At 38.4% G+C, this 16,440-nt stretch overlaps 1 protein-coding gene across 4 annotated transcripts in view; it reads right to left on the bottom strand.

Moving 5' to 3' along the window:
* INPP4B (inositol polyphosphate-4-phosphatase type II B) overlaps positions 1 to 16,440 on the bottom strand; it is a 469,700-nt gene that overhangs the window by 205,807 nt on the left and 247,453 nt on the right. For all 4 annotated transcript variants that reach the window (XM_075288123.1, XM_075288124.1, XM_075288126.1 and 1 more), the window contains one exon: positions 6,173 to 6,252. In XM_075288123.1, the coding sequence (XP_075144224.1) occupies positions 6,173 to 6,252 (80 nt within the window). The remainder of the gene's footprint in view (positions 1 to 6,172; positions 6,253 to 16,440) is intronic.

Here is a 16,440-nt window from a genome sequence, read left to right on the forward strand (position 1 = left end):
CAGACGTTCTTCTTATATATTTCCCATTCCTTTTGTAGCCACACTTGGCTATGGCTCAAAAAAAAAACAAAAAAAACAACACAAAAAAAAAACAGCAAAATCTGCAACAACAACAACAAAAAGCAGCTTTTCCGCAACGTGGGGCCTTAGACTTACAACATATTGTTGTCTGCCCAGACAATAGTAAACGTCTTTACATAAAATTGTCCAATTACAATCTGACTCATGGATTACTATATTAGCCTGTGGTCATGTACAATTTCCTGCTGATATAATCTGACACTGATAACTTCCCCTGACTGTGCATTACACTGTAGTAATGAATTTCATTCTGTTGGACAAACTGGTCATTTGTATAAATTGCATTTTGAAAAACAACTCTTGTAAGGCTACATTCACACTGCCTTCTTCTGCCCATTGTTCTGATCATGGGGGCAGAACAACGGCCTGAACCACAGAGAGTTGGATGCAGAGGGAGCTCCTTCTGTTTACATGCATAATTATTCACTGTATTCCCACAAACATAACCATATTAAGATTTGTAGACCATTAATAGTTAAACATGTTGGCAAACAGAAATAACAAAACATTTTTTTTGCAGAGTTTTACATTTTTCTCTAATTAACATAGTGGAGACAGTCTGTGGTCTTAATTGGATGTCAATGTTTCAGACCTTGGTACTGGTGAACAACTTCATCATGATTTCCTTATTGTGCACAAGTTATCAGTCAGGGACACTATGAGAAGATAACCTGGCCACAATAAGGAAATTGTGGGTGGGTTTCTAAGTCGTCCCAAACCATAGAATATTCCTTCATTCATGGTACTATCCATTGGCAACAAGTCAGGACAAGAGACTGTCTAAGGCGATCAATATTAGATCTGAGGAGGTCCGACACCTTCGACCTCTGCAACTCACTGGTACCGAGACCTATAGAATCCAATGCTCTCCCGAATTGCCCTGGTACTGGTAATCTATAGTAAATTTCTGTCCATACTTTGTTTTATCAATCCATTCACAAACTTAAATAAAGAGTCTCCAGAGGAATGGCAACAGCTCTTTGGTCTTAATTCAGACCCTATTCAAGCCTCATCTGCATAGCTGGTTGTATGGTGGACCACAATACAAATGTATAACCTGTTCCAACATTCCTTGTCTAGGGAACTATATTATTGAAGTATTTGACTCCTTTAAGACTTTCACACAATAACTTGTCTTGAGTTTTAAAAGACTGTTCGAGATTGTAGCACTGATTCTCCTGGCCTTTCTATTTACACCCTTGGCCTGAGCCTCTAGAATAACATGTACCAAGAGCAAAAGTGTTATCATCCTTTTCAGACAGGGAACAGAATACAGAATTGCGGTTAGTTTTTGTTCTGTCACACTACAGAACGTGAAATGAGGATGACCCAGGATGAACCCTAAATGTCCAGACAGAGACAAGTGTAAGAAGTTCAAATTGGGTATTATTCACACAGGCATCCAGCTCTTCGAGGCATCTCCTGTCCTTATATGTCCCTGCTAACATTTTACATGGTAAGAATACATTAGCATTTCATCACATCGGATACAGATGGTATACAATTCTATCTACAATTCCATCATAACCTGCAAGTGATTCTCAGCAATAGTAAAAGCATCTTACATGCAGCGTATCATTTCAGGACTATTAATAAGATTAATGGATTTCTTGTGACAATTTTCTTGTCATACATTTCAGATACCCATGGATAAAATACCCCACCTACCCAAAGATATACACAACAATCACTAGAAAATATGAGTGTCTTTGGATTGTCCTCTTCAGCTACTTAAAGTGTCCATACATTTTTACAATCTGTTGGCCAAATGCTTATTTGGTGCATTAATATTCCTTCCGACACCACATACACATATATGTCAGTCAAGTACACCTATGTTCTCAGTGGAGAAAACCAATACCAGACCACTCTGGTCCCAGCTTCTCTCCCTAAGGAGCAAAAGGATCAGGGGTAAAATTTCAGCATATCAGATCCTTCTTTCCACTGATGGCATTTGTTAGGGAATGAGCTGTACACGTAACATAGTCAAAGCTGGGGGACAACCAATGGTGGTGCCATTGTAACACCCAAAGGAAGTCCCACTTGCCTACTAGAATTGAGCAATTATTCATAGGTGTTTAGAAATAAACTGAAGAACATTTACCCTAAAATAAACGGCCCCACTGGTGCAGGGTTCAGTTTTCTGTCATAGACAGATTGGTGAATTTATCACAATGACTTTGGTGGAATTGGCCAACTGTAAAGTATATGATGGTCTTCCAAATCTCTCCTGTTGGCTAAGAGAGAAGGGTCTGGCATGGTTTGGTGGTGATAGGCAGTGACCAAAAGGTGTCTGATGGTGACTTTCTTCCATTGCCGTCATCTATGGAGATGCTAAGAGAGAAGCGACAGCTATCTAATGTTTAGGACCTGGCAAAGCCTGCAGTAATGTCAGATAATATATACATGTACTGGTTGTTAAACAAACATAATAGTTTCTGCTTTCATTCGCAGTGGAATGAACTTGTGCTTTCCAGAAAGCCAGAGGAAGCCTATTAGTTTGTTAGCGCAGTATACTTTAAGAGTGTGGGGAAAAAAACACAAAATATGCTAGAATATACAATTCTTTAGGCAGATATTGATGTGGTATGATTCATATCCATAGATGCACTGCTATGAGGCAGTAGTATTAACCAGTGAGTGACTTTAGCAAAGTTGTAAAATATAAATATTAAAAATTTATGGAGTTTTCCCACAAAATCAAGTTTTCCCCTATCCATAGGACTGGGCATAACTTGCAGATCAGTGAAGGGGTCCAACTGCTCAGACCCCAATAATCAAGAGAACGTGGGATTTTCATTTTTAGTTCTGCATGGAACAGCATGCTCACTATTCTATTCACTTCAGTGGGAGTGCTGAGATGGAGTACAGTGCTCCCATAGAAATTAAAGAGGACCATTCACCACCTCCAACAAGTCCAGCTCTTTACATCATTTAATAGCTGCTGTTCCACTGATTCTGGCACAGTTGGAATTTCTTGCCTAGCCCTCACTGTTCCCAAGCAATCAAGGTTATTATTTTTGAGGAGAGCGGTGCCAGGTAGGAGCAGGTAAGGGATGTGAATCTGAGCTGTGACACTGACTGCCTCTGATTGGAGCTCTGAATCACACCCCCTGCCTGACACTACAGAACTCAAATAGCACATCAGGCATCAAAACTAACTATACTTGTTGTTCAGGAATGGTGGGGGCTAGAGAGAAAATTCCAACTGTGATTTAATCAGCGAAGGCATGCCTGTTAACATATATAAAGAGCTTGTTTTTGTGGAGGTGGTGAATGGTCCTGTTTAATGGAGTGGTTTACATTCTGCCATCCACCGCTCTATTTACAATGAGGGATGAAAGTCAGCTGTTCCCCTGATCAGTGGTGGTCTGGATGGCTGGACCCCTACCGATCTACATGCTATCTCCAATCCTATAAATAGGGGATAACTTCCTTTTGTGGGAAAATCCTTTTAATGTTTATATCATAGCATTGCAATATAATCTGTATTTTCACACGACCACAAATTGACACAAAATACTGTATGTCACTGTTCTAAAGAGAAGGAGGTAGATAAGGACTTAAGCCAGGTAACTTTCGTACCAAGTCATATTCATTTCATCTCCATATAATTTGCATATATAAACTATCAATTTCTTTCTCTTTCCTTCCTTTGGAGTCTAGATATCTTACTGTTCCTTGCTCTAGCTTAGTGTGATGGCAATCTAAAGCATCATCATTTTCTATAATCTATACTGTACCGTCATGAATTTCTATAAAATACAGTTTTTGAGCTGATCACCCATATTTGCACAGAAAAATAGCTTTTTATGTGGGTTGTCTTCTCAAAGAAAAAAGTATATGTGCAATTTAATTTTAAGGTGTAATGGGGAAAGCAAACATTTAACCCCCCCAAAAAAACAAAACAAAAAAAAACCCCACAAATAATGATAAAAGAGCACAAAATCATGTATTTTATACTTGGTATCACTTCAGCATTTTACACAGAACCAGGCCTAGACAAGGAATAATGAAACCGCTATAATACACATACAGTACATGTTGTAACCATGTTGGGTGGAACCCTCCTATTTTAAGGTGGCCCCTTCATGTCTGCAGCATGGCACTCCTCTGAATCTTGGTCCATTTTACCCTTTCACTGCTAACCTTGACCACATTGTTGACATTTCATTGATAAAAACCAGAACATGTCAGTAGATTTTAGCATGGTATTTACATAATTCTGCCTCTTTCACAAAACATTGGCTAGGACTGTCCCCGCAAAATCAGGACTGTTCATATATACATTTCACACTTCACTGGCAGTCTGCCGACTTTCTGAGCAATAATTGCACAGACTTCTCAATGCGGCATGACAACCCCATCCTCTGTCTCCCTCCTTCCATGATACTCCGAGGTGTCAGTGAGCTCCTACTTTCTATGTTCTAATGACGCAGTGAAATACTGGTAGTTTTCTACACATATTCCCCTTCCAAGTCTCAATCTATTTCAATACTATGGCAAAGAGCACATCTCAATGGTTTCTCAGCATGTGCAAGTCTAATGTTTGGTCACTTCAAAGGTAGTGGGATGGTCTGCTTCTAGCATAGAGTATATCAGGAAGGAAGATTGGTCCCATACACTGTACATACAACATATATCTACCTGTACACTAATAAAAATCCTTATATTTATGATGTTTATTTGTCCCGGAGATATATGAACATGGTATTATATTAAATTGTATACTGAAACACAAAGAATCAGCCCACACACATACAAAATATATACACATAAAATACAGTCCAAACTTGGTTACAAATAAAACTCCAAACTTAACTTCAGAGAGCAATGCAACAAAACGCCTACACTCCGACAAGCTCATAGGTCATAATATTTGATGGTCTCTACTGCCAGGGACATACAGATGACACCATAACAGAAAACAAAATGGAGTCAATATACATTTTCTTCCTTGCCCGTTACTTTCAATCCTTATATGAAAGAGGTAGGATGAAGCTTGGGTGTTCCTACCTCCTTTGTTCCCTGCGCCTACGATAAGCGGGACTACATGTTTATAAGACATTCCTGTCTTACTTTCCTTTCATTTTATTATTTTTTCAACAAAAATTGCATGGAATGGAATAAATACCACAACCTTTATGACCACATCAGAGGGGACCAAGCTTTGTGCACTCTACAAACCCCATCCATATGGAAGCTTAGTATTTACTAATTCTAACTGGATGTCACACTGTGATTTTTCCCACGGTGGAAATCGCTGCGTTTCTGTCCCGTTGGGCCCCGGCCTAAAAGAGAAACTTTTTGTTGCCCATAGCAAGCAATCATAGAGCAGCTATGTATCTCTATTGGTGATTCCAATTCATTTTATTTCTATTTCTGTTTTGTCTCCTTTCTCTATAAAGATACACTGGTATTTGCTCTCTTATGTAGATATGCATATTCTTAGCTTACATGTGCTTTGCCCATCTGTCACATAGTAATAGTGCATATAGTAGTTAAAAAAAATGTGGCCAAAAATCAACATGACTGATCATTTCTTTGGTAGGCATTAGACATCCTAAAATGTAAGATTTTTATACCATGGATCACAATCCACCATGCAACACAACTTACATCTAATGTGTAAGAGCATCTTTAAAACAACCTTCTAGTTCACAAAAAAATCACCATATATTTATAATACCTGGGGTGTAAACTACCTGGCACCTTCCTTTCTAATTCCTGTGGGATGGTTTCTCCAATTCCCAATTGGCTCTTCATTTCTGTAACAGGGCCAGAAGCTCCTCAGACTACTCTATGTGCACTGTTCTTTGGTAGTCTGAGACACACCCCCTGGTTTTGTAGGAGCGTCTGTGACTACCAACGTTCAGTCTGCACAGAGTAGTCTCTTGAGTGACCGCCGGCCATATCAGAAATAATAAGAAGGAGGGTACTAGGCATTTAATATTTCTATCTTGTAATGGGCTGCATTAAGCTTATATCTTAGTATAGAAATTTGATTTACTCTCGTTTTAACAACAATTTAGCAACAAATAGTCAAACTTTGAATGTATCTTTATGGAGAGTCAAGAAAAATAAAACCTACTTGAGATTGAGAGACAACGGCTGCTCCTTGGCTTTTACCAGATCCTTTACTTTAAATGTGCTGCAGCCCAGGAAACTCTTCTAGAGACAGAAAAGAGAAAAATCTTTGATTAACTCGAAGGACATTAGGTTGTTTCTTAACAGACGAGTGTACATTACAAGGATGACCTACTTTACCACAGATGAAAATGAGAAAACTCATATCATTGAAGTTGAACAAGCAGTAAGTACACAATATTCAATCAGAACAGATGTGATACAGAAGCCGGGGTAATACACGGCCTTACCCGTGTCATCCACCCTCTGAAGACACTCATACTGTATAACCTGCACAGGGTCTCTGTACTGTGCTGATGATCACAACTAGTGCTATATATTAATTAGGACGTCCTTAAAACAATTAACACCTCTGTGATATCTGTTGCTAAGCAACAGTCTAAACAATTTTCCGATGACAACTCTAAACCTCCACGCTCCGGTTGTCACTTGCTGTTCTGCGCAGGTTCTTCTTGGTAGAGAAAAATATACAGAAAAATTTTGTCTTGCTCCAGAAGCGGGTGGTAAAATTTGACAGTCATTTTATGTAGCTTAAATCTGTTCTCACTTTTCATTTGCAGCAGATTAACAATATACGTATAAGAGCTCTCGCATCTAAATCTATCTTTGTCGCATTAAGCAACATTTTTTTCCGTCATTTTAAAGATTTATAATCTTAGTTAATAAAAAAACAACCATATATATTTCGATGTATATTTTGCTTTCTAACTATGTGAATAAAATGCATATAGTATTTTGGCCTACCTGAGATAAATGGAGGTTAAGGTTACATTATACCTGACATATGGTCCAGAGGTTTTCCTAGGTGCATATGGCAAATAGACGCTGAAATAATCAGTGTTAATTCAGCCTGATACATATAGTATATTTTATATACCATAAATGTATGGTAAGTTATCACCTCTGTAATTCCCACCTCGAAGGAAACGAGTGGTCTTGCAGTTAAGTCTATGGGATTGAAGGAGACAGCTAAGTAAGCCTACTGTCAGACTATATACAAATGGAAAAGCCATTTAAATTGGAAATAGAAGGGATAAACATGCAATTGGATTAGACTGGATGAGTAGGATTAGACTAAGAATTGGGTTTGGTCTCATTTTTGATTTTCCACTTTTGGATGCATTGTTATGGAAATGTATTGGTGCCTTAACAATCTTGAGAAAATAATTATACTATGGATTCCGTACTTTAACATTGGATATGCATCTAGACTTATGACTTAGCTAGAAAATATCTGCAGTCAAGTCAGTAGTTTAGACTTTCTTATTTTAAAGGGAGTCTATCAAAAGAACCCAGCAAAACCAGCGCCAGAGCTAAATAGCTTAGGGATACCTGAATTCAAATGCTAGTTTTCCCTTGTGGATTGGCGCAGAGATATTAATTTTTTTATCAATAAAAAATTAACTCTTTGGAGTAATGAAGGTGTTGCCATTGCCCCAAAGTGGCAACACACTTCTTGTTTTGAAAGAGCTTATATGCATATTTATAAATCAGCCTTATCTCTGCAATGGAGGCGCCAATTTACAAGTGGAGATGCAACTAGATGTAGGTGACCCAGGTAAAACAGAGCCTATTCTATTTAGTCTATATTATATACATCAACATACAATATTATCATGTAACAGCTATACAAAAAATATGTGGAGATATATACACATTTATGTTGCTATGGTAACCAGAATTAAAATATCTAACATTTGCCTTGGCAGCTAAATTCAGACCTGGAGAGTGATGTAGAATAGACAAAATGTTTAAATCACTTTTAGGACAAAACTGTTGTTTTTGTTAAAAGCGAAAGTTAGAAGTTCTGTTAAATGTAAATATAGTTTTGTATTGCAATACAAGGTGACACACACACACACACACACACACACAAACATACAATCACAAACTTCAATTCTAATTAGATTTACTACATTTGTCTAGTAGACAGTGCAGGAAGTGACAAGGTGAAACAAAATACAATACCAGCACTTATTTTGGTGCAAACTAAGCAAATCAATAGATGGAGTAAAGTTATGTTAGCACCAATTTATGGCACATGACACTAAATAAACAGTTGTGGAATATATACACTCACCGGCCACTTTATTAGGTACACCTGTCCAACTGCTGGTTAACACTTAATTTCTAATCAGCCAATCACATGGCGGCAACTCAGTGCATTTAGGCATGTAGACATGGTCAAGACAATCTCCTGCAGTTCAAACCGAGCATCAGTATGGGGAAGAAAGGTGATTTGAGTGCCTTTGAACGTGGCATGGTTGTTGGTGCCAGAAGGGCTGGTCTGAGTATTTCAGAAACTGCTGATCTACTGGGATTTTCACGCACAACCATCTCTAGGGTTTACAGAGAATGGTCCGAAAAAGAAAAAACATCCAGTGAGCGGCAGTTCTGTGGGCGGAAATGCGTTGTTGATGCCAGAGGTCAGAGGAGAATGGCCAGACTGGTTCGAGCTGATAGAAAGGCAACAGTGACTCAAATAGCCACCCGTTACAACCAAGGTAGCCAGAAGCGCATCTCTGAACACACAGTACGTCCAACTTTGAGGCAGATGGGCTACAGCAGCACAAGACCACACCGGGTGCCACTCCTTTCAGCTAAGAACAGGAAACTGAGGCTACAATTTGCACAAGCTCATCGAAATTGGACAATTGAAGATTGGAAAAAAGTTGCCTGGTCTGATGAGTCTCGATTTCTGCTGCGACATTCGGATGGTAGGGTCAGAATTTGGCGTCAACAACATGAAAGCATGGATCCATCCTGCCTTGTATCAACGGTTCAGGCTGGTGGTGGTGGTGTCATGGTGTGGGGAATATTTTCTTGGCACTCTTTGGGCCCCTTGGTACCAATTGAGCATCGTTGCAACGCCAAAGCCTACCTGAGTATTGTTGCTGACCATGTCCATCCCTTTATGACCACAATGTACCCAACATCTGATGGCTACTTTCAGCAGGATAATGCGCCATGTCATAAAGCTGGAATCATCTCAGACTGGTTTCTTGAACATGATAATGAGTTCACTGTACTCCAATGGCCTCCACAGTCACCAGATCTCAATCCAATAGAGCATCTTTGGGATGTGGTGGAACGGGAGATTCGCATCATGGATGTGCAGCCGACAAATCTGCGGCAACTGTGTGATGCCATCATGTCAATATGGACCAAAATCTCTGAGGAATGCTTCCAGCACCTTGTTGAATCTATGCCACGAAGAATTGAGGCTGTTCTGAAGGCAAAAGGGGGTCCAACCCGTTACTAGCATGGTGTACCTAATAAAGTGGCCGGTGAGTGTGTATATATATATATATATATATATATATATATATATATATATATATATATATACATACACACACACACACACACACACACACGCATTATTAGTGAGGCTTTCTCATTTTGATCCTTTTCTTTTTTAGAAATCTGATCACATGGTGTCCAGCTACTTTTTTCCCCATAGATTAAAACTGATCATTGGAGGAATAAGTATTACGCAGTTTCTACTGAAGTCAATGGGCAGATGTAATGCACCGCTATGTTCACTTTGCAGCTGCTCTCTATTCTTACAGATGAATGGGAACCCAAAGTGGAGACATTATTTCCCTCTCTAAGAACTGACTTAAATGGCATGTGACTGCTACACTTTAGCATGGGCGCTTTTTATTGACTGCATTGGTTTCCATCCCCTTCCGAGTAGTTTTTGCTGTTGTGTGCCCAGTACTTCCATGAATTGTAACATACTAAAGAGTATATTGATGCTACATAAATATAAAATAATAATTTGGCCTGGCTTCTCTGTAACTAACTTCTGATTATACTATTATTAAAGCCGAGGATTCCATAAATTACAGTAAAATATTATTTGCTAGAATATAAATATATATATATATATATATATATATATATATATATATATATATATCTCAGAAGACGATTTTTTATGGAATCTGAGAGCTTAGCCCAGCAGTGATTTCCAGAATAAATGGGCTTTTTATAAACTTTGTTTTTATAATGTACCTACTATAGAGATACATCTGGGTAAACCAGCACAGTATGCCTTTGAAAAAGAATACTACAAATCTAAATACTAAAATCTTCTCATAGACAACAGTGCATCCTGTGGCTTACTAGTCTTCAGGTTGAATCCTAGCAGGTATAAGACGTAGAATCTACACATGCTAGGGTCTTGTGTTTTTTTCTCCTACAGAAAGTACACACGCCTTGAAAACGCACAACAAAGAGTAGCAGTTGTCCTGGCATTTGCCCGGTACTGGTGCCAACACAGGCAGTGATTTCCTACCCCTTCTTACCATCTTAGGGCATTATTACATAGAACAAACTTGTGGTATAAATTTATGAAAATGCCCCATTTACCTTAAAACAAGTATGGCAACCTCATTCAGATGTATGGGACAGTTACAGAAATTCCCACAGCAAATTATGGCTAAAGGAGTGAAAGTATAATGAAATAAACTATCCCCTATTCAATCCATGCAGGTACTGCAAAAAGTGGCATTTTTCGCCATGTGAGACATGGGGCTCTGGCCTTAAATCTAAATAGCGCCTTCTGGAATATTATATTCTACCAGCGATTATTTTGCTTTTTTACTTCTAGGTCTGGTGGAAATACATGAATCAGTGTATAATAAAATATAGAGAAAATATCCTTAAGTGGTTGAGTAATATTCCTGCATTGCATTATTTCATAGCAATTGTTGGGCACTGGGTATTTCATCCACATTCTACTTTCATTTACTATTATGCACACACAACTTAAGAAAGCAACAGCACATTTCCAAGCATTGAACCAAATCAGCAATGTAAGCAGAGACTTTAATTGTCTTTGAGCAGGGAAACAATTTTGTGAGCAGAAATCCTTAGCTACAGTTTCTGAATTGCATTGGGTAATTATTACATCTTAGGATGTCTCCCAGTATTACTCTGCTACCTCTGGCTGCTATCAGAAAATGTATTATGGGGGATATTCACTAAATGATGATAGCTCTTAGACCTAGTTAATGGTATTTCAAGTGAAAAGCAGGAAAATGGGAACGATTACTGCTATTTTGTGAATAGTTCTTATAGAAGAATAGCAGGTCATAGTGAGATGAATAGAAAAGGGATATAATATTGCGGGTCCAAATGCTATTGCCAGCCCTATTTTGTGCGATTTTATAAAAGAGGATTGTCATTATTGTGTCGTTATACTACACTTTAGAGCCAGCGTTATCCAGTTTGCATTACAAAGGTTACACAATGTAAAGTGAATTGTTAAAAGTTATGCTAATGTTTTGGTTCTATTCCTCTGCGGAATATAAACAGCATATTCACAAATTAGATGGAAGTGTCTTCTCGAGATCCAGATTGGTCACTGCAGAGACGGGAGAAAAGAAAGGAACTCCAGCACTTCTTTCTATTTTGTCACAATCACATTGTCTTACATCTAAAGGAAATTTTACATTAAAATAAAAATAAAAAGGTGGGTAGTAACCTGTATATAGTGAGCCCATAGACATCCCTTTACATGGACAGCTATATGATGTACCATATTACACCTTAACCACTTCAGCGCCAGGCCAATATCCCTGGACCAGACACATGTTCAGTTTTTTTCAGATATGTGGTTTTTAAGGTCTATATAACAATTTTTTTCATTTGAGTTATTCAGCTAATTTTTGCAACTTTTTCAGTGACACATAGCCCGTTATTTTTAAATGTATAATTTTTGCATGTTTTTTCTTTATATATTTATATCCGGGAAAATATTAACAAAAAAGGAGGGAAAATTGTGTCTGTTTTTCACATTTCACATTTTTATTCCTTATTTTTTTTAATATCACAAAGTGCTGCAAAAAACGTTTTAAAATAGTTTTCCTTCTCTCCTTTATGGTCATTTTTATTTGGGATTGTGTTTTCAGGGGAGAGGCTAGAATCTGTGATATTGCCATATTTTTATTTATTGATTTTTACATTCATTTTTATTTTTTACATTTCTATTTTTTTCTTTTTTTCTCCATTGGGTTCCCATAAGGTTATAATATACCTCTGGGGTATTTTAGCAGCAAGTGTTTTGGTGGGGGGCTGACTTCCCCTGTAACTGGCGCTCTAGAGGAGGTTATTGATGGCTCCACAGTTCTGCAGTTGCAAGATTTTATGCAGTTGATTAAAATTGTAAGGACATATGGATACATCCTTACTGAATAAGAAAGAGGCCACCCGGATGTATTTAGTCTATGGGTGGTCTGAAACGGTTTCAATATTGAATGCTGGAGCATATTACTATTGTTTTTTTTTTTTGTTTTTTTTTATTTGGATTCATACAGAATCCAAGAGGAAGAACCCCGGTATGTATTTTGCCGCTTATAAAAAAGTTGGAAAAAAATTTGGAATATTGGATAAAGGAGCAGAGCCGTGATTGGTCTGGGATACCTGCTTATAATGGACATAGATTCCAATTTTTGTCAGAAAACCAAATTTCATAGGCAAGCACTCTTAATTAAATTGTAACCCAGTGTACATTAGATTTAGTCTGGCATATGAAACACTGCTCTTTATAAATGTCCCTGACAGAGTACACACATCTTTAACAATGGACTCCCTAAGACACCTGATGATCATCATTTTATTTTAACATTAATGATAAATATATAAGTGATTTTGCACATATGTTGAAACATGGCAAAATGTTACTTTGCATAATCCTGTGTACAGTAGATGTATGTACTATTCAGGGTTTGCAGAACACTAGAGGACAACTAATGGCCATGTAGTGCTGGTGGAATAAAAAAAAGGCTAATACATATTAAAGGCTCATGTGCCACGTACTACCACACACATGGCTATTGTTGTTGCAACAAGCTACAAAAACGTATGACAAAGGATGACGCACAAACCGAACACTAGAGGTCAAGCCATAAAACTAGTATTATAAACATTGATTCAATATAACCTACCAGTGACAGAAGGCAGAGGCTGCAGAATACTGTGATGACCATTATAACACTGTATTATCTGACTTCTACCCAACATGTCATATATATTAGCTATATATTAGTATTGTCTAACAGAAAAATCATTGCACCTCTACTGACCCTCCATTCACATATATTAGTAGAACATTTTGTAAATTTAAGCAATTTTAAACTGCGGTTTTATCAATATACTTTCCAGGAGAAGACATGAATGCGAAGTGTCTGTCAAAGCCCATTTATCTCCATATGAATATTGATAAACTATAACTGTATGGAATGATGATGCAAGTACAAGATACAATGAAATAACAAGGTAAAATGTGGAATAAGGAAAATATATTGAAGCGAGCTTGGTAATAGTAACCTATTATCCAAACTAAGTTGTAAGAAACCAAATTATGCAAAGATTATTTCACGCAGGAATGTAAGGAACATAGCCAAGAAAACGCTAAAGTAAACCTGGAAATATATATAATTACTTTATACTCTGTAGATAATGTAGATTTTGCTTTATATTATTTCTTTACAAAGGTTCTTAGTCACAGTTCATAGGTAGGGTTGAGCGATCGGGAACGAAAATTTTCGGATTCCGATCAGCGATCGAGTAAATTTCATGATCGCGATCAGAATTCCGATCCCGATCTTTTCCGGCGGGATCGAGGTCAGAGGTTATTTCCAACAATGCTTAGCTACTGGCCAATTATTGTGGGAAAAGCTATAGTATCAGATGAGCGAGTACTATTCAAAAAACTCCCGTTTCGAATAACATGCACCCATAGGAACGAATGGAAGCGGCCGGCAGGCAGACTTCGCCGGCATCCGGCCGCTTAGCCTCCTGCATGCTGGCTGTGTCCATTCATTCCTATGGGAGCGTACTACTCTTCTGTTTCCACCCTGCTGTGCCGTATACTCGGCTCTGCTACATCTCAGATGCAGCAGAGCTGAGTATATGGTAAAACAGGGACGAAGCACAAGAGGGCAGGCTGTGGTAAAACACGCTGTGCTGCTGTGAGGAGGACGAGGCACTCGCCATATAATAAGCGATGGCTGAAGTTTGCGAGTAGATAGATACTACTGTATATTGACCTGTCTATCTACTCTTCTGAGATGTAGCAGAGCTGAGTATACAGTAAAGCAGGGACAAAGCAAAAGAGTAGATAGAGAAGTCAATGTACAGTTATGGAGATGTATCAGGGTCCAGTATACGGCACAGAAGAGAAGATACTATCTACTCGCAAACTTCGCTCAACTTACTTGCACAGATCCGCTGCCACTCCCCATTCTTCTTGCTCCTCTTCTCTCTCATTGACATGCCTTCAGATTGCCCTGCACGCCCCCGCCTCCCTAGACTAGTGTTACAGATGCTGGGAGAAGGCGGGACTTGTGGCTTAGGAGAGTGTGGGCGGGAACTGGGAGGGGAGACATGAGTGATGCACTCACATCTCCCCACCCACACTCACCTAAGCCACAACAAGCCCCGCCTACTCCCATTACCTCTAACACTAGCCTAGGGAGATGGGACGTGCACGGCGCTCTGAAGGCATGTCAATGAGAGAGGACTGGACCGAGAAGAAAGGGGAGCAGCAGCGGATCTGTGTAGGTAAGCGGCCACCGGGGGGCTAAGTAGCTGGGGGATTTTTTGTAATCACTACACAGCGTGGAGTCCAAAAATTTAAACAATTTTGGACTCCATACTGTGTAGTGAATAGGATCGTTTTTAAAATCTGATCTTTGATTATTAAAAAAAAATCCAGTTGACTTGCATTAGGATTGGAATTGGGATCCGTTTCGAATGGAAAATGATCGGAAATCGGATTTAAAAATGATCCTGAGATTTCAATATCGGCTCAACCATAATTAACATAGATACATTTAAAGGGATTTTCTTAATCTTTTAAGGACCCCATAAGTCAAGGTCCCCATTTCTTGTAAATGGCTAAGCAACTGTTTCTCACCATACATTTATAAGGGTGTCTAAAACAGCAGAGTATGACTTTATTCACATGAATGGGAAAAACAAACAAACAAAAAAAAAACGTCCTATTTTTGCCCATTTTCATGACTTATATGTGAAAATGCGTCCCAGATGATACCCAACAGCCATGAAAAACCATTTATTTTTCCTGACAATTTCTCCCCACAGTCATATGAATATTGCCTTAGTGATGTGATACATGTATAACCAGGGCTTGTACCATCCATGAGGATAGGCGGGCACTTTCCTCCAGACAATGCCATTTCCTAAACATATAGGTACGAGGAGCTTAGAGAGCACTTTAACAGCTTCCAGCAGTGAATGGCAGAAATGTCGATAAAAACGGGGCATGGTATCCGATTGGGTATCAATAATCATCTTTTACTGACCAGTACCAAAAAGCAGTGCCTGACCATTACCTGGGATGTTTTCATTACTACAATCCCTGCACTATAACACCAGGAAGTTGTTTATTAACCCCCTTCAGATCTGCTACTGACATGGATATGCACTTGCTTAGACCACCAGAAATATTCATATTAGCTCCATTACCGCTATAGATCTCCATTATGGTTCATACTTATCCTTTTAATCACTCGAAACCACCAAGTATGTTTTCCACTTCAGTGTTTTAGATAGAACACCAAAGGAGTTATTGTCTGCTCCATAGATTTCAGAGCTGTGTAGTTGACCATTACATAAATTTAAAGGTATCAGGAGAATAGAGGTCTCTTGTCCAGCACTACCTTTAATTGTAGTAGCTAGAAATGAGAAAGGACACATACATTATGTAAATCCTTCCTTTAAGCAATTCCTTAATAGCCGGATACATTTACCATAAGCTAATGACAATAAAAGTTTGTCTAAAATTAAACAATGCCATTACCTCTCCCCATTATATTAGTGATTGACATGCTCCTCTTCCAAGTACCAAATATCCAAAAAGAGTCTAAGGATATTTTTTACTTTGCTTTCAATCCTTGTCAGCTTTCCTTCAAAAACACATTTAAAAAATGAAGAAAAAAAATCCCCATCACGATTGTAGACTTATAAATCTCTGAATATTTATGAGCCTGACTGACAAATATTTGAAGGCTGTGTAATTCTCAGGCTAGTTCAATAATGCTTTATGCGGGTTCAATAAAAAGTTATGACCTGCAACTTGCAATAAAATCTAACAGGAGGAGGAGGCCTTTGAGGCATCAAGCTTATTCGAGCTGTTTACTTTTTTATAATAAATGCTACTGCAGAGGAATGTTCCGG

Source organism: Leptodactylus fuscus, chromosome 1 (genome assembly GCF_031893055.1).
Source record: "Leptodactylus fuscus isolate aLepFus1 chromosome 1, aLepFus1.hap2, whole genome shotgun sequence".
Classification (NCBI taxonomy): Eukaryota; Metazoa; Chordata; class Amphibia; order Anura; family Leptodactylidae; genus Leptodactylus; species Leptodactylus fuscus.